This window comes from Argopecten irradians, chromosome 9 (assembly GCF_041381155.1).
Source record: "Argopecten irradians isolate NY chromosome 9, Ai_NY, whole genome shotgun sequence".
Taxonomy (NCBI): domain Eukaryota; kingdom Metazoa; phylum Mollusca; class Bivalvia; order Pectinida; family Pectinidae; genus Argopecten; species Argopecten irradians.
The window spans coordinates 13,303,008-13,324,330 of record NC_091142.1 but is presented as its reverse complement, the minus strand read 5'-3'; the positions used below and the strand labels follow the sequence as shown (position 1 = coordinate 13,324,330).

General features: G+C 30.9%; 1 protein-coding gene across 1 annotated transcript; it reads left to right on the top strand.

The window, feature by feature from the left end:
• Positions 1 to 17,701: 17,701 nt before the first annotated feature.
• Positions 17,702 to 21,009, top strand: LOC138331528 (uncharacterized). The gene is made up of 2 exons (XM_069279214.1): positions 17,702 to 17,821; positions 18,405 to 21,009. The coding sequence occupies exons 1-2, from the start codon at positions 17,720 to 17,722 to the stop codon at positions 18,999 to 19,001; spliced, it is 699 nt and encodes a 232-aa protein (XP_069135315.1). The 5' UTR covers positions 17,702 to 17,719; the 3' UTR covers positions 19,002 to 21,009.
• The last annotated feature ends 314 nt before the right edge of the window (positions 21,010 to 21,323 follow it).

Here is a 21,323-nt window from a genome sequence, read left to right as displayed (position 1 = left end):
TTCTCTATGAAAACATTTTTGTAGCTTTCACTTCAATGAGAAGTATTTTACATATATACACAAGGTACAATTAAAACATGTATATATCCACGGAACAAATAAGAAAGTTAGGTTAATTAATAAGTTAATTATTTCCTGTATGTTGTTTAAATTACCTGTAGATTATCATTTTACGATTGAGTGATTTTCCCAATATCATTGTGATAATAATCATTTATCTAATGACTTAGTTGAAAATTTTCATTATGGAAACATCCCCCCAGTTTTTTTCCAGCTTCCAATTCACTGACAAGTATTTTACATATATGCACAAGGTAAAATACATTTCCACGAAAGAAATTAGAAAAATAGGTTCAAAGGTTAATTTCTTTTTATTTAAATTACTGTAGATTAGCATATTTCTCTTAAGTGATTTTTCCAATGGTATAACTGAGTTTGAAATTTTCACTGTGGAAACATTTTTATTTATTTAATAAGTTTTTTTGCAGTCATAAGTGTAAATTAAGGTACAAACCCACAAAATCACATGTAATTAATATGCATGCACATTTCCACACCACACATGGGAAAATATAGGCTAATAGGTAAAATATGTAGCAAAGGTATTCTAAGTACAGGTAGGAATATTTCCTACAAACTATAGATATTATCGGTATTGATTTAAGTTAATAGAGTATGATAAATGGGTCGCATGGTCGTGCCAAGGTCAGGTTGACCGAATATCAACATTTCACCGAAAATGTACTGATCTACATAGTTTACATTATCGGTTATCGGTAATATTCGTCTTACTTTACGGACACACTGAAATTTAAAAATCTGACAACTTACAAATCTGATAACTTACACTACAAATCATACTAAACTGCAATATAGTTTACTGGGGTTCAAATAGCCTCATGGAAAGTTATCAAAATATTGTAAGAATTGTTTGAAAAGAAAATGGATGTTCTTTTTTGGAACCTCGCAAAGGTCTCATTAAATCAAAAACATCTGTTTCTCTATATGTAAATAGTATACATATTACGGTTTCGGAATTTCCAATCTAAAAATAAACATTTGAGTACAGTGTATTCGTACAAAATTGATTGTAATTATAACACCATGGTCTATTTAACATCGTCACAACTTTCGTTTTGAGTAATACGTAACAAAAAAATCCGAACATTTAGCAATTAGTGACCGATATTTGCCTTCATTTGTTTCCGATTTTGAATATTCTTCCATTCAATTACCACCATTTTAAAATAAAAAAATCTATAATCAACATTGCCTCAATCCATTTAACAATACTATAATGCTCTTTGTATACCGTTCATGTATGCTTGAAATTTTTCGTTAAATCTTGTACACCGTATTCCTATAATAATACATATGTACATAAATAGTATGGCTGAACTGGACTGGTAGGTTTAACGTTCTATCAACCAGCAAAAAACATAGGTGTTTTTAAAGAATTGAATCATGTGTATATGAGGCCAAAAAAATAATATGTCTGTTTAGGATTACCCGACCGACCCTATTTTTTTACCCCCCGAACCCTAATGGTTTTTTCCCTCTTTTCTACGAAAAAAAAATTGAAGTCGGGATATCGATCTCAGACTCCGGCTCCGGCCATTATTTAAGTGAAAGACACTTAAAAAATCCTCCCGACCTATCGACCCTATTTTTTTGCCAATGTAACCTTAAACAGACATATTTTTTGGCCTGATGTGTTGCATGCATGTGTTGGGAGATTGGGGTATGTTCCTGTCTCCATCCTTGTAATAACGGAACTCTTTCTCCATGGCATCTGGTCATATTATACTGACAACGGGCAAACCAGTCGCCCAACTCTCATTATGCTGAGCGCTATGCAGGAGCAGACACTATCACTTTTATAGACGATGATGTGTTTGTACTGCGGACAGATCTCGGAGCATTTCTCAAAAGGGCGAACGTTCGACTCATGGCCATAAGTGTAGCGGGCTTAAGAGAGACGTTTATAATAATATGATGAGAAAATATTACAGTTCAATGCTTTCATCAGTTTAATGTTGTACATGTTGAGTGACCGGAAAATTTACGGGGTGATGTGTAAACATAAAGTTACTCCATCAGCACTTAATACAGAATGCGCACACAAATTTATCTCTCACATTGTATAATACTGATTACATATACAAATGTACCTTGTTTTATCTGTGTCAACGGGCCTAAATTCAATGAACTGACCTGCTTAAACTCTGCTTTTATCTGAAACTTTTATCGAATTCATACTCTGACAACCCCCCCCCCCCCCCCCCCCCATGTGCTTGCCCTGTTGCCCTGATTTCAAAAGAAAGCAATCGCTGTACAACATATCAAATAATCACAAATGCAGAATATAAATTGTAGCAGATACTAGAACGTAAGATATATATTGTATACAAACAAAAATTAAACATATTTACAGTTAGGAAGAAGAAAGACATTTAAGAAAAATAGAAAAGATAAGGCCCCAAATTTAGTTCAGAGCAACCTATTTACTATTTAATCATTTAAAAGATTTATCACCATACAAATATCTGATTTAGATAATTAAACAGCTGTGGCAACTCGATACAAATTCTAATAGATGTCTTTACCATGAATTAGTACTTAGTACAAATAAATGCCTTAAATGCTTACATTAATAAAACAAATATCAAGAATAACTATTCCTTTGAAGGAAATGGTAATTCTTGATATTTTATTGTCAGTTTCAAAAAAAATATTGATATACAATAATACAATTAAGTTTTTATCGGTAGTGCATGGTTTGTCGTAATCATTAAAAATATTTATTATTTCACATTTTCGAAATATTTCATCTTGAATTACAGGTATTTCATCCTAACACTTTACTAATTATTTGTTATTTTGGGATTAAAATTAGCTCACAAAACAACTGCTTCATCCAGTTACCTGCCATAGGTCAGTTTGTTTTCTCTGGGTACTCTGGCTTGCCTCTATAATATTTTTTAAACCGTTCAAGTAAGCTTGTAAGTTTTCATTGCCTAAATCAAGTACAATATATCACGAATATCACTATACCATGCATGTGAACATAAATGATATGGGTATACTACTAGAAAATGCCTAAATTGATTGTTCTATTTATAGTGTCATTTCATTGAAGCATACCCCATGACTTCCGACCATATGATACTGAGAACGGCTGAACCATTCGCTGAGCGCTTAGCGGGGTAGAATTTAGAACCTACCTTACAGGGGGGGAGTGCGAAACTCAAGGCAAATCAAGGAGGCGGTGTCAAGGGAGACGTCAGAAAGAAGAAAGTCGATTAGAAAGAATAGAAAAAATAATAAATTTAGCAGGTTTCATGTACAATTATCACGACTTACTTTCAGGGTTAAATTTCATTGTAAAATATATAGCATATATTAAGACATGCTTGGCATTCCAGGGGTTACTATCATTGACGTCAAAAATGCCCCTGGACTATCTTATAAAAACGAATGGAAGTTTCGGAGAACTTGTTTATTTGGTCTTTTGATATACATCAAAATAATCGGATCCCAGTACACTGTGGTTGGCTGTGTGTCTTTGAAATTGGGCGTCATTCTCTTTGTAATCTTCAACGGAAGCCTCTGCAGACATGTGGTTGGTAAATGTGTTTTTCGCCTAAACTGCCTCCAGGGATGTGAGTCCCTGGAGTATCATGGAGATACATTCGACAATAGGTACGCCATCATCATCACTTGGAATACGAGTTTGATCTTGATATAGAAGCACTAGAGGAACACTTCTTCATCTTATTTTTAAAAAAGTATCTGCCGTTTCGATTTAGATATGTTTTTATAATACAATAGTAATACAGATGATAATGATAATAATAGACCCATAAATAAATCTCATAGGAATTGTACACTCATTTAAGATCCTAAACACATTCCTTTTTTAGATAAATAATAAAATGAATTCATAAATGTACATACACTTCACAAGGGGTCGAATTACTGTACCATCAAATATAAGTAATATCACATTTTTATTCCAGGTAACAGATCCTTACAAACATATGTCTGTATGGTAAGAATTTACCGAAGAGGTAAAAACGGGTCAATACGCGGTCAGTGTGTATAAATGCTCGTTATCCACCTCTTTATCAACACAAACTGAATACAAACACGCTTACATAATTAAAAGTAATAAATAGTTCAATGTACATTTCGACTAGCGGGAAAATTAAATGTATATGTGGTGTTTGTAGGTCGACATGCTTGAACACATTTATGTATATTGTTCCTTTTCAAGGTCTTGTATAATAGGATATAAGTCATTAAAAGGAGAAACTGTGCTAAACTTTCCACGAAATAATAAAATAATAATTTAAAAAAAAAATGTTTTTAAGTACAGCAAACAATGGGTATAACCCTTACAGAGGCACATGTATAATGATATACTCAATTACAATAAATGAAATATAGTCTATAATGCGGCGTATCTAAAAACAAGTTAACAAGTGCTATCAAGATACTTATTAAGCGACACACATACACAAATGAGAAACGTTCAAATATCATTTTTTACAGCAAAGCAATCAAGATGGGTGAGGATGGACATCATACACACAACGTCATCATGACGTGACGTTATATTTGACATCAGATCAAGTAATGATTGTTCTTTTCATAATTCGAAACATTTGCACGAAAATTTTATTTTAGTCAATACCATGGGGTTTCCCCCCTAGTCGGTGTTTCCCCTCATGATTTTATCCACACCCTAGCTAACTTTGAATGATATCCTGGACATACAAGTCCTGGACATTGTTTGTTATTGTTATCATCTCTCATAGCACTACGTTAACACCCACAGTCAATATATACGCTATCACGTCTTTTATATAATGATAAGTTTCTTTGAGTCCATTAAATACCCGTCAACTATATATGTAAACATTCCAAGAAAAAGGCGAATGGGATCTTAGATATACCCAATTTATTACTTTTTAAAGTCAGCGACACATTTGTAATTAAATGACCATTAAAATATACTAAAATGTGTCAAAATGACATGTGTTGAATAGAACATCGAACACGATATTATCACGCACCGCAAAACACACATAATGTTCCGGATAATCTTTAACTAAGTTTCTTCTACTTGGTTAACAATATAGAACGATGTACAAGAGAAAATATCCCTTGTCACACACACTGTATAAATTGTTTGATTTAGCTTCAACTGTTTTCGTTAGAATTATAGTATGTTTTACTTTAGAGCTGCGTTACATTCAATTAATCATAAATAGGTTTCGTAGACATCAATCTATTGAGTCTACGCATAATCTGTTTTCTGTAACAATTAATTGCCTGTCAAAGCTTATCTACTCTTCGGTAGGCTTTGTTCCAAAATACAATATAGTATATTGAGCACAGCCTTGTGGCTCACTGCAATCAGAACCTAGATAGGAAACGTAAAGATTGTACCAATTCGCATACCACGTGATACCTGATAACGTGTGTGCGGAACTATTGTTTCTTTTGGTGATGAAATCGCACTTAAAGATAATATCCAGCGCTAACGTCAATTCAGGGGGAAGATTACAAAGAGTTACGTTCCATAACCACTGCAGATACTTGCTAGTCCCGCACAAACGTTATAGGGTATCACGTGGTACATGAATAACAAAGAGTTACGTTCCATCACCACTGTAGATGCTTATCCCGCACAAATGCTATAGGATATCAAGTGGTACATTAATTACAAAGAGTTACGTCCCATCACCATGGCACTGTAGATGCTAATCCCACACAAATGCTATCGGGTATCACGTGGTACCTGAATTATTCCAATTAGCAATGACGATATGCAGAAAAGAACGCATTTTCTGATAAAAATAAACCATTTAAGAAACTTAACCTACATAGAAAATTATATAGTTATCATAATCTCCTAAAAACCTTATCAGAATTAAAAGTCATTCATTTCATAAATATAAACTAGTTTAAAAATAAAGTATTTATATCATATATATATTTACATATGAATACGAAACACGATACTGGACTTCAACAGAGATATAAAATGGTAATAGTTAGTTGAGCAGCAGATATAGAAGCTACGCACCTGGCAGACTTCTACATTATTTAAATGCTTTCTATATCAAAACACGACCAGGCAGTAATTAGACTACTGTACACCAACTTTCTTTCGCGGCAACAAAACTTCGCGACTTGCATTTCACAACAAGTCCGCGAAGATTAACATTGACGAATTTAAAATTTGAATGGAAATCCCTATCAATACGGATTAAAGGTGCTCCGCCGCTGGCAAATGCATTTTTGTCTCTCTCAAAATAGGAGCAGACAAATTAGTATTTTTCTTCAGTTACAAATGTTACTTACTTTACACCATTACCAACATTGAAAAGTTTGAGCTTCTTATTTTAATTTAAGTTACGAACATTAAAAAAGATTAATTGCATCCCAAAAAAAATTCCACGGTACTGTGAAGTGAATTATATGGAATTACGTACTTAATGCGCATACACTAAAAGCAAATTATTTGTTTTAAATGCATTTTTGTGTTAATTAGACCGAATAAACACTATTATAAAAAGTTATTGTTCAAATTATGGGAATCGTTCATGCTCTTTTGGCGGTGCAGCATCTTTAATTTATCTAGATGTTAATTGAAGAAGAACTTGCATGGATCACGAAATTCGCAAAAGGAAATCGCACGTGACAGAACGTTGGTTTACACTGTTAATGCATCTCTAGTAATAGTGGAAATAGAGGAATTCATCCATAATCTCAAGATAACAATCAGAACAATAGAAATATCCTCAGTTTTAAAGCTGTATACGACATTGATACATGACACATCAATTTCAATGTAACAATACCCATTATAAAACACATTGTCTGGCCATTAATCTAAACACATAAGGTATAACACGCAAGTTTTAAAATATCTTATCGTGCATGTATATATCATATATATTATTGTAATTTTTTTCAATTTTTTTTTTGTGTGTTACTGTTGGGTTGACAAAAACTGTTATTTTTCTGCAATCATCCCCACAACGCCACGCGTGTCTTGAATATTAATGACTTGAGCTACATTTAGTATCCTATTTATTGATAAATGTGCAGTTGTCCTTCTGGCGGAAATAATGTTAGCTAGTCAGAAGCCACCCACACCTGTTTCTAGCAACACTGCAGTATTGTAATAATATCTAGGTGTATATAATACAGGTATCTTTTGTAGCCAGATGGCACATCACTATATCACTGTGACTTCCGAGCAGACGTAATTGATATTGTGTAAAAATCATTGCATTAAACGCATCGAATACAAAAAAGCACCGATGTAAACAACCAAATTTTAAAAAATGAAATAAAATAAAGCAAAAATATGAAATATATTTAAAAAAAAAAAACAAAAAAAAAACACGAAAATTTGATTAAGTATTATATGGATAGGTTCGATACCTATTTATAATGTTGGTTTTAAGATATATTCATTATTTTTGTGATCTGCCCTTTTTATGCCTAAACAATTGGACACTATCTTGTCCACATTGTCGGAATTACTTCTTTGGTCCATATTTACTACTCAAGTAAGATATAACTGTAGTTACTGACTGATTTAATTTTAACCTTGCAACTTGAGAATAAAAAATAAGGATATAATAAATTGAATGTGAGTTACATCGACCCATTCTGCCCCTAATCATACCAATTATTATAATACATTTATTCAACAGATGACAAAAACATAAACAATACCACCGTCCGTTGCGCTGATCGCTTGTTTTATCCCAGAACTCTGTGTTTCTTTCACTATACCACCTTTCTCGCTCTAACATAAACAAAAGCTTTTGACATGCCATGAAACATAAAAGAAATAACCAACAAACAAACAAATTGACCAAATCACTGAACCATTCGACTGACCACGCATATAAGCATGCATCACTTGGTAACCAATGAACCATTACAATGCTCTATTAAGATATCGACAATGAATTAAAATGGACTAAATAAAGAAAAGAACTCTTAAGGATGTTTTGTTTGTTTGATTTCAGAGTCAGATTGATGTAAGGACGTGCCAGGTTTGATGGTAGAGGAAAACCGGAGTACCAGAGAAAAAACACCGACCAGTGGTCGGTACCTGGCAGGATGCCTCATTTTGTTTGTTAAAATCAACATGTTTCCCGGATGTTTTAAGTTGTCATGGCACGAACACAGCATCGGAGTAATATCGCTAGCCGTACACCTACATACCATGGCGTACCATATTATTGGAATATCATATTTCATTGTCATCCCGAAATGTCAATATGCGCAGGATATGTACTTATTTTATAAATCTATATATGGACACTTTGTTTTTATATATTTCGACTATCGTCATCAAAGGGATAAGCACATGTCCTGTACATGGAGAGTGGGTGACTGTTCCGGGAGCGTCGGTAGTTAATTTTATTCTCCGAACCACATCAAATACTTTCCGCCATGTATCATTATCACCCGGATTGGTTACGTGTAACCAAACTGTGATTTTTTTATCCGCATGTGTAGCGTTTTCGTGACATTTAAGAGTATCTATGGGGCATATTTTGGTGCATAGTGAAACAATAGGACCCGGAGAAAAGTCAACGGACTACGGCTAAATCATTAATCTTAACGTGTTAATTTCTAACACGAGTTACCTAAATCAAATTTTATATCTTAAATTTAAGTTAAGAATTAATTTCCTTCGTAGTTGTAGACGTTACTTTAAAAGACACACACGATTTGCACACGACAAGACTTACTTGATTTAGATATCGCGAAACGTTAATCGAAATTGAATAAAAAATGAATCAAATACAGTTATACAGAGTTATAACAAACCTCTATAGACGACCAAATAACTTTGGTATAAACATAGTTCGTTTTACACTTATTGCAGACATCTTATAAAAACCTTGAAAGGCATTACTACATTATAATCATGAATTCAGTATAAATGTGTTTTACAACGGTTTACAAACTACACATACACATGAATTTAGTCACTATACCAACACTTACAGATGTATATAGTCACTATAACAACACTTACAGATGTATTTAGTCACTATAACAACACTTACAGATGTATTTAGTCACTATAATTATACATACATATGCATGTAGTGATTATAATTACACATACAGATGTATATAGTAATTATAATTATACATACAGACGTATATAGTCATTATAATTATACACTTAGATGTATTTAGTCATTATAATTATACATACAGATGTATATAGTCATTATAATTATACACTTAGATGTATTTAGTCATTATAATTATACATACAGATGTATATAGTCATTATAATTATACACTTAGATGTATCTAGTCATTATAATTATACATACAGAAGTATATAGTCATTATAATTATACACTTAGATGTATTTAGTCATTATAATTATACATACAGATGTATATAGTCATTATAATTATACACTTAGATGTATCTAGTCATTATAATTATACATACAGATGTATATAGTCATTATAATTATACACTTAGATGTATTTAGTCATTATAATTATACAAACAGATGTATTTAGTCATTATAATTATACAAACAGATGTATATAGTCATTATAATTATACATACAGAAGTATATAGTCATTATAATTATACACTTAGATGTATTTAGTCATTATAATTATACATACAGATGTATATAGTCATTATAATTATACAAACAGATGTATTTAGTCATTATAATTATACATACAGAAGTATGTAGTCATTATAATTATACACTTAGATGTATTTAGTCATTATAATTATACATAGAGATGTATATAGTCATTATAATTATACACTTAGATGTATCTAGTCATTATAATTATACACTTAGGTGTATTTAGTCATTATAATTATACACACAGATGTATTTAGTCTCTATAATTATACACACAGATGTATTTAGTCATTATAATTATACACACAGATGTATATAGTCATTATAATTATACAAACAGATGTATTTAGTCATTATAATTATACATACAGAAGTATATAGTCATTATAATTATACACTTAGATGTATTTAGTCATTATAATTATACACACAGATGTATTTAGTCTCTATAATTATACACACAGATGTATTTAGTCATTATAATCATACAAACAGATGTATATAGTCATTATAATTATACAAACAGATGTATTTAGTCATTATAATTATACATACAGAAGTATATAGTCATTATAATTATACACTTAGATGTATTTAGTCATTATAATTATACATACAGATGTATATAGTCATTATAATTATACACTTAGATGTATCTAGTCATTATAATTATACATACAGAAGTATATAGTCATTATAATTATACACTTAGATGTATTTAGTCATTATAATTATACAAACAGATGTATTTAGATATTATAATTATACAAACAGATGTATTTAGTCATTATAATTATACACTTAGATGTATTTAGATATTATAATTATACAAACAGATGTATTTAGTCATTATAATTATACACTTAGATGTATTTAGTCATTATAATTATACAAACAGATGTATTTAGTCATTATAATTATACACTTAGATGTATTTAGATATTATAATTATACATACAGAAGTATATAGTCATTATAATTATACACTTAGATGTATTTAGTCATTATAATTATACATACAGATGTATATAGTCATTATAATTATACACTTAGATGTATTTAGTCATTATAATTATACAAACAGATGTATTTAGTCATTATAATTATACACTTAGATGTATTTAGATATTATAATTATACATACAGAAGTATATAGTCATTATAATTATACACTTAGATGTATTTAGTCATTATAATTATACATACAGATGTATATAGTCATTATAATTATACACTTAGATGTATCTAGTCATTATAATTATACATACAGATGTATTTAGTCATTATAATTATACACACAGATGTATTTAGTCATTATAATTATACACACAGATGTATTTAGTCTCTATAATTATACACACAGATGTATATAGTCATCATAATTATACAAAGAGATGTATTTAGTCATTATAATTATACACTTAGATTATTTAGTCATTATAATTATACACTTAGATGTATTTAGTCATTATAATTATACACTTAGATGTATTTAGTCTCTATAATTATACACACAGATGTATTTAGTCTCTATAATTACACATACAGATGTATTTAGTCACTATAATTACACATACAGATGTATTTAGTCACTATATCATACACATACAGATGTATTTAGTCATTATAATTATACACTTAGATGTATTTAGTCATTATAATTATATATACAGATGTATTTAGTCATTATAATTATACACTTAGATGTATTTAGTCACTATAATTATACACACAGATGTAGTTAGTCACTTTAATTACTTTAAAATGTATTTAGGCACTATAAATATACACACATATGTATTTAGTCAAAATACTTACAAATACAAATACATTTGTATCTTAAGTCACTATAATTACCCATACCGATGTATTTTGTCACTATAATCATACATATAGATGTATTTCGTCACTATAATGATGTATTTAGTCACTATAATTACACATAGAGATGTATTTAGTCACTATAATTACACTTACACATGAATTTAGTCACTTTAACAACACTTACATATGTATTTAGTCACTATCATTACACATACAGATGCATGTATTTAGTAACTATAATTATACGCACAGATGTATTTAGTCACTATAATTTTACATACAGATGTATTTAGTCACTATATCATACACATATATTTAGTCATTATATTTATACACATATATGTATTTAGTCACTATAATTACACTTACAGATGTATTAAGTCACTATAATTACACATACATGTACATATGTATTTAGTCTATGTCATTATACATACAGTTTATTTAGTCACTATAATTACACATACATTTGTACTTAGTCAATATCATTATACAGACATATGTCTTCAGTCATTACAGTTATCTTTATATGTGTATTTAGTCACTATAAATAAATATACAGATGTGTTGTGTAACTATATATTACATATACAGAAATATTTAGTCATTATAACTATACACACAGATGTATTTAGTCACTATAATGATGTATTTAGTCACTATTGTTACACATACAGATGTATTCAATCGCTATATTTATACATACAGATGTATTTAGTCACTATAACTATAAATACAGATGTATTTAGTCACTATAATCTTACATATATGTGTATTTTATCACTATAATGATGTATTTAGTCAATATTATTACACATACAGATGTACTTAGTCACTATAATCATACATATAAATGTTTTTAATCACTATAATGCTGTATTTAGTCACTATAATTACACATACAAATGTATTTGGTCACTATACTTAAACGGTTTGCAATGCGAGATGGCCAACTTTATTATACTAATTTGGTATTTCCTATTGTAGTACACACAAAATAACAAAATAAACCTTCAGAAAACAGCATTAATTAACTAGATATTCCGAATAATTACTAAAAATGCATTTTATGATTAAAGATGCTCCAACGCTGACAAACGGCCTTTTTTCACTATCAAAAACAGGAACAGGCGATTTAGTATTTTTCTTCAGTTACAAAAGTTACTTACTTTACACCATTACCACCATCGAAAAGTTTGAGCTCCTAATTACGTTAAAAAATATAAAAAATAATTAAATGCATCCCGAAAAAATTCTGTGGTACTATATCCTATGTGGAATGAAGTACTGATTGCGCACGCACAAAAGGCAAACTAATTTATTTCATATTATTTTTTGTGTTAATTAGACATATTTATCCTGCAACTGTTCCACATACTGACCGATAACTACTGCCGGATAAACTTGTGCTTTATCCGTCAATACGAAATGCTTTATCCGTCAATACGATCACGTGAATTTGTTCCATATCTGACGGAACTTTTTCTAACTTGACCCAGAACTTGAACCTTCCGGTGAATGAAACGTCATTCAGTCCCGCTAAAACGTGACGTAACATTCACCGGAATGACGTCATTTTTACGCTATCGAAAATCTCGTATGAAGGTGTCGTCTTTTTCTTGACTCATAAAAGGTATGTATTGTAAAGTAATTCTTTAATGGGTATTTATTGTTTTTGAGTTTTTTCATTTTGTTTCAGTGATATATCACACTGAATGATATTACGAATACTGTTTGTGAATGCGCTTATTTATTTCCCACGGCAGTAAAAAGGAGTACACTCTCATTCGGTTTACTGAATGAATCTTTACCTCCGCATCAAGGAAGCGTCTCGCTTCGAGCGAAACCAAGTAAATATCTGTCAATTTTGCTTTCGTTTTGAATGCCAAAATGATTGCAGGATAAACAGAATACACGGTTAGTATCTTACAATACAAGGTTTATTTTGGTGCTCGACACGGAAAGCCGGGATGACTCGGCAAAGCCTCGTCATCTCGGCTTTCCTAAGTCTCGCACCAAAATAAACCTTGTATTGTAAGATACTAACCATGTATTCTCTATATATATACACGATTAAACACCAATTATTGTTCAAATGATGAATATCATTTATGTTCTGTCGGCGGTGGAACATCTTTAAAAGCCCGCTATTTTCCGAATTGAAAATTAAAAGTTTAGCAATAACTGTTATAACATCTATACGGTTTTAGAAGCCCTAAGATGAAGCTACAACACCAAACAAGTGAATTATATACCCGCGTTATAGGAATTGATAAAGTCTTTAATTTAGAGGCGATGATAAGTGTAATATTAACGGTAATATATTAAATTTACATCTACATAAAATTTAGAACGTTTAAAGACGACATTCTTATTATCTAAAAGTCTTTTGAGCTACGATATTGCAGCTACATAAAATTTTGACGCTCGCTTTACGTTTGAAAAACTATGATCGGTTTCGCTTAAGGTACATACCTCTAGGTCTGAGCAAGGTCGTAGCCTATTGGACCCATGGTTATTTGTACTTCATTTACACGGATATACTTGAATATTACAATTTACTATTTCATTTCTACAATGGCACCGTTGTTTAGTCGTAGAAATGCAAACACATTACATGCAGTTAAAACAAACATTACACTGAAAGATCAACTATTTTTCTCTTCAAATTACTTCGAAGAACTTATTTAAAGCAAAAAAATTATAAATGAATGTAATTTGAAATCAATCATTTCCGATGAAATGCTTAAAATCCTAGAAACTTCATTAGCGAACGATCACATCAGTCTAAAGGGCATAATACAAATTGGGCGTCAAATTCGATCAACGTTTCTTAACTTGAAGACATTTCTTAACAATTTTCCTTAGAAAGTAATTACCAAACTTCTTATGATAAGGGACTTTCTCAAGTTTCTGTACTATTTTTCTATGGATAATTGTAAGTTAAGCAAATCATTATATTTAAGGAATGATGGTGAAACTGGGCCCAAGCCTGTTTATTCCTCTTCGATTTGTTTCCTTTTTCATTTTTGTTTTAAAAATTATTAAGTTGTGTACTGCATCTAATTATCTTTGGAAAGCTACAGATCAATTAAAATGAATTCTTTATTCGCTAATAAGTAACTAAAATCGAGATTGCTCAATACACTGAAATTTCATACCAAACAGGATATTGGGATGCCCTGGGTTTTGAACGGGTTTCTTAAGTAATTCGAACATTGAAATACGGTGAGCCTTTAGGACGGGAAAGAATAATGGGGGAAACCCTATCATAATATTACTGATAAAGAGGGTAGTTCTTATCACACAATCACTTAACACCTGTATCAATTTGTTGACCCGCCGCAATGTCCTTCAACGACATATAAACTGATGCAACAAAAAAAATTTTGAAACACAGACAGGAAGTCTAGATGAAAAATATCAACATCAGTTTTATGTTTATCTACGGAATGCCCTATTTCATCAGATTTTTTATTTTAATTCTATGCATATCAATGACAATAAAACTTTAGAAATACAGCATGGTAACTGAAATTAATCGGGGTAATACAATAGTAAGGTAGGTGCTCAGAACACCAAATATTTATAGAATGATACTAAACTTCAATAATACCGGGACAGTTCCGGTTTTGTCGTCGAAATCGTATCCGTATGTTTCCCACTTAATGCTTTAGAATTTAAGTGATAAAGTAAAGGGTATAAGCAAATACCCTAAATAAATATTGATAACGTTAAGTTCCAGGACATTTCGATGATTTTTCTGAATTAAAAAACAACAACAAAGAACTATATTATTGGGATGTTTTACTACCAGTAGTATCTCAGTTGCATTATAAGAGAATTGTTAACCACAAATGACTATCATTACTTGATATTGAAGTCCCTATGGTCTTAATTTGACACGCTGAGTTGATATGAACGTTAAAATTTTGATAAATTCCCGATTCTTTACACCCTTGTCTTGACGTTTTAATTTAAAGGAAGATGAGACTTGTATTCCATTTGGTCATGTATAGTGAAATGAAAATCTCTCTGAGATAAGGATGTATTTTTTGAGTGATCAATTCGGAAAAAATACTTCTGGGTAGTTTGTTTCCTATTTTACTTCCTAAAACTATTGAATACGTTTTTACACTACAGAGTTAGAAATTGATTTAAACGTAACATAACCTAAAGAATGAGAGATGTTGAAAGTTAACTGTCTTCGTTGGAAATACAGAATAAAGTCCTAATGTTTATAAATAAACAATAACATTTATTAGGCTATTGTTTGTATTTCATGCTTGTCATGTCGCATACAAGAAGTAAAATCGCTAATGTATGTTAGTATACGATATCACAGAAGTCAGACCAATCGCGACATGAGTCATTTAGAGAACTACTCAGTTAATAGAATAAAATGTAAAATTTAAATATATCAGAAAATATCACGAGAAAAGAATAATTGAGATAAGAAAAGAATAATTGAGATCATTTTGTTTTTATTGTTGCTATGGCAATTTATATAAACAAACATATAAATGTTTCAATAATTCGTAGTTTGTGGAGATGGCTTTGCCTTATACCAAACCATTTACTTATATTTTGTAATAAAAGTTGAAATTGAAATTGATTCGTAGTTGTTTAACTCATTCACCACCGAAGAAACATTTAGGCTCTTCTAAATCAAAGAGTAGACCAGTTCATTATGAAATCTAAGGGGTGAATCAGTTAAGCATGTAATTATGTTATTAGAAAATAATTATCACATGAACCTTAAGAGACATGTAACTTAATTCACATGTAACTTATCATAATTTTAAATTTACATGCTGTAGTTTATAGACATTCAATTAAATATGCTTTATCATCAAAATATTCTTGTTTCATTTCCAATCATATTTTCAAAACTATATTGTTTCGTGTAACCGTATACGATGTTATCTAGATTTAAAATAATCGTATTAGTGATTACATCATTTGATTGTATTAATTTACACACTAGGTATCCAAAGCTATAATTCACAAAATCAAAATTAATTGAATTTCTAGAACTTACAAATGCATACAAGATACATTCCTAGTATACAAGCTTTGGTAACTTTTTCAAAACAGACGAATGACCAAAAACTAAAACAAAATCAGCTTAATTTGACAGTATAGCAAAGATAGTAGTTCGATGTTATATCGATTAGTACTAAATTATTAATTAGTGTTTGTGTTTTAATTAATTTCTGTATAACCAAACCAGTTTCACAAATATATAAAGATATCTTCGTCAACATGTATCCTTCCAATTTAATGGTATATGTGCCGTAACTGTCATACTCACGAATCAAGAAGAGCTTTAAATATATTAAACCCCACCATTTTGAGAATTACAATACTTACCATACAAGTACAAATAAGAGCAGTACTGCCAAAAATCATTATATTTACATCTACAGTGCAGTGCATAGAGTATATACAGCCAGACCAGAGTGTGGTCTAAATTTCATTTAACATTCTGACAGTGTTATTAGTAATTGTAAAGTGATTTCTTCTGGTTTGTTTCCATCTAAGTATACATAAGGCATACAAATGAAAAATAATACAGTGTAAAAATTCCATGTTGTAGATAATGTTTTAAGGCATAATTCATGTTTATCTGTCCATTTGAATAATTTTCATAGCTTGATTCATCACACCTAATGGACCGAAGACACTTTGCGCCTAGTTATGGCACATATGTGTAACATTGAAAAAAATAACATAAATTGATTATTTTTTATTCATAACTGATTCCATTTTACATGAAGCCAGCAACCACAATCCAGTGGCACTGTTATATCATGTGTATTAAAATATCGTCCTCGTAGCAAAAGTGTTTGTTCGAGTCGAGTCATTTAATGCCCCACTAATGTAGTAGGTTACACGCGTGTCCGTTTATGCACATGTGTATATTTACTTCCGACCCGTAGCCATTATGTACCTAGTCAGCCAATAGCGACTCGCCGAACTGACGTCACAGTTTACAAATTGAATTGGATATCAAGACTTAAGTATAGCATATTTGAGTGACAGCCTAATCCAGTGATATCAGTGTCGTTCTCACTATTTTGAACAATGGGGGGTGGTATGCACACCTACAATATCATACTTCCTGGTGATTGGATGAAGTATACGGGAAACACCCTGTCACCACGCTCTATATTTAGGTAAGAGGGGTTCCCTAATAACTATCACCAAAAGGTATATAAGCAATGGGAGATACCATGATCTTCATCGCTAACAAATCGCCTTACATGAGCACTGAATCTAACTCTATTTTGTTCACTGCACTAAGGAAAATTCTATACAAAATGGTACGTATTCTGATGTTATACTAAATGGATATTTATTAGTTAAGAAATTATGATAATATCATATTGCAGGAGGTGTAGTCTGTCTTAATTAGAAAGCTTGAGAACATAACAGTAAAATAAGTCTTTTTATTATAAAAAATACGTAAAGTAACGATCAGTACTAAAAAATTGTGGACTATTAAACATTCATCGTTAATTCAGAAATATGCATACACACCTCGATGAATGTTCGTGTTTTATACTGTTAGAACGATAGAATTTTTAATGTTTGTAATTAGAGAAAAGGTACTAGTATTTTATTTTGCATTTGTCACATAAAAATAGATAATATATAAATATATTTTATTTAAGTACGTAACTATATATAAGGATATTTGCAACAAATGACATGAAATATTTAAGTCTTTAAAAACTTTCAATTTATATTTATGTATCTGTAACTGAATTTAAAGTGATTCCATGTACGACTTGGCATCAAATTAATAATATCAGAAATGTTATATGTATAGAAAAAAAATCTAAATTCTTACTTTTATTACTAAATTGTGATATAATTTCATGTTTTTTGTCTTTTTCTTCTCAGAATTCTTACCTAGTCCTAGCCTTGGTGATCAACATCAGCATCTTATCCAGAGTAATGGCTGCACCAGTTGCTTCCGAATGTAAAAACTTAAGCGACGAGGAAGAAAAGCAGATGTTAGAAGAAGTATATAACACCTCTAATTTCACAAATACAGTTGTGCCTAGAATTCTTACAGGAGACTCAGTCGTCTCGTTAAAAGACCTAATAGATGTACAGTGGAATCACCCCACACATTGTCCTTCCGCCGACGAAATCCCCAATGACATGGAGGCCCCCGTATACCACAGGTCGTCATGCCCATGGTACTTTGACATCGCCTTCAACGCAGACCGTTTCCCATACCGTATCCCCCGGGCAGTGTCCAGATGTAAAAAACCCGACTCCTGCGTTGGGATAACAGGAGATGTAGAGAAGAATCAATTCGAATGTGGGTTAGTCTACATGACAATCCATGTACTCAGGAGGGTGAAATGTTCCGAAACACATTCTAAGTGGGTCGACGCTTATGAGGATGTCGCCATTGGATCCGCTTGCATGAAAATAAAAGAGGCAGAAAGCGAAAACGCAAATTCTCAATCAGGACCTCCACTTATTTAAGAACTTCATTACGACGTATTGCTCAAGGTACTGTTAAACTAAATTGTTAACTGAAGCATTATTTTTTTTAAAGAATTTTAGGTGTTTCTTTTATCAAATATAAAAAGAAAAAATATATCCAATGTAACCTTTCGATGTCTGTTTGGATCTGTATCAATTAGTTACTGGTTATAAATATAATTATATTATAATTATAAATAATCAGGAGTTACCCCGATATATTGCAAAAAATAATCTTCACACTTTGCAATTATCATTGCCAAACCACAATGCTTACTTTGGGATTGTGATATGCAAATGCAGAATATCCAACCTTTAATGCGATATAAGGAAAGTACCTTTTGAATTAGTTTACAAAATTATCTTTAAAGATGCTCCACCGCCGACAGAGCATAAATGATATTCATCATTTGAAAAATAATTGGTGTATAATCGTGTACAAAAATAAATATTTATGGGGTATGCGCAATCAATACTTGAATATAGAATATAGTGCCACGGAATTTTTTCGGGAAGAAATTAATTATTTTTCATATTTTTAACGTGAAATAAAATTAGAAGCTCAAAATTTTCAATGGTGGAAATGGGGTAAAGTAAGTAAGTTTTGTAACTTATGAAAATACTAAATCGTCTACTCCTATTTTTGATAGTGAAAAAATACCATTTGTCAGCGGTTGAGCATCTTTAATAAGTGGTTGTTTTATAATATGTAATGCTGAATTTTTACATGATGAAGGATGTTCATCTTGAAACTTTGCATTTATCATTGCCATTTGTCTTTCATGGATATAAATGTATATTATATTGGTTGAACAGTGAGGTCTTAGAAAGGATTGTAAATATTTATTTTTATTTAAGTATGCTAGAGACAGTATGTGATGTGAATGAACAGTAATGATATCGAGAGAAAAGTACATAAGTGAAATATATCAGAATGCTATGGACAGGTATGGTATCAACTAAAATACAAGAAAGGTATGGATAGGTGTAATATCATGAGAATGGTCGAAAAGTAGGTTTAGTATCGCGGGATTATAGTATAAGGATGAAAATGTATCATTTGCGAATAAAGAATTACAGGGCTGTCTAAATCAGTGGGTGGAAACGTCATATTGGGCAGTTCAGATTATAGAATGAGAGATATTTAAGAATGATTGTGTAAACAAGTATTTATTTTTCTTAATGAATTCACTATATTTAATGAATGAATTATTGTATTGGATGTTATACATTTTAAGTCCCTATGAATGAACCGTCTCGATAGATTTGATATTGTTGCCTTCAATGCACTTTTTATGATGCCAAGTTTATATATGTATATATGGAAAAATTCAATGTGCTTCGTGTTAACATATCATACAGGGTTGTCTTAAAATATTTGAAGCATCGGGATATCGCACAATGTATGATTTTTATCATTGGTTGTGACAACATCTTTACATGGTTGTTGATATATATAATACAACATCTCAAAAGTTTTTACAATATGATATGGTTGTGTCTCAGTGTTTACAGTATGATACATGTATATGATATGTGGCTGTGTTTCAAAATTTAATGATATTTTTGCATATTTATTTGTGGGCGTATGATGTACAAATGTTGTTGGAAAATGTTAAATGATATAATCTATGAGAAAACTGAACAAATTACAGGGTAGGTGGACACACGGACTTATTTATTTGGCGAGTGAAATAAGAGAGATTGTATTATAAATGATGCAACTGTACATTTTAGAACGTGTTTTCGGTTTAAACATTATGTGTTTATCTACAAAACAATACATGACAAGACAATCTATTATAGTAATTTAATATGAAGATGATTCGTATGTTTATGAATGTACTACCAAATGATACAAGATTGATTAAAAGCTCAGTTCTTAATATTTAAGTCTCTTACATTCCGATCCCGTGCAATATTTGTGTAAATGGATACAACATGATATTTATTTATTTATTTGTTTATTTATTATCTCGAATTTTTTCATAATAAAATGAGGGCGAGAAAAATATGATCTGTTTTGATTTATTATCTATGAGAATAAGGATTTTACTAAGAAAGGTTTGAGGACGTTGATAGCAGAAACGTTTATTTCATCAATGACAAACTCAAATATTCAGTAAAACGTCGTTACTTCAATGTGAGTACCACGAAGAAATCTCCGGTATTCGAGTCTGGTACTTTTAATTATTTTGAAAGTTTAAAAGATTACAACAAAGTCATGGAATTACACAGCTTGTTCGGCATGTATACTGTGACTCGCTTACAGTTCGCGAGTGATTTCTTCTCGCTTTGATTCACAAGGATACTTGTTCACAA

Excerpts from the sequence above, each read along its gene's own strand:
- LOC138331528 (XM_069279214.1), top strand. The coding sequence starts at position 17,720 with ATGGGAGATACCATGATCTTCATCGCTAACAAATCGCCTTACATGAGC. Across the intron at positions 17,822-18,404 it reads GGAAAATTCTATACAAAATG|AATTCTTACCTAGTCCTAGC; the intron begins GTACGTATTCTG and ends TTTTCTTCTCAG.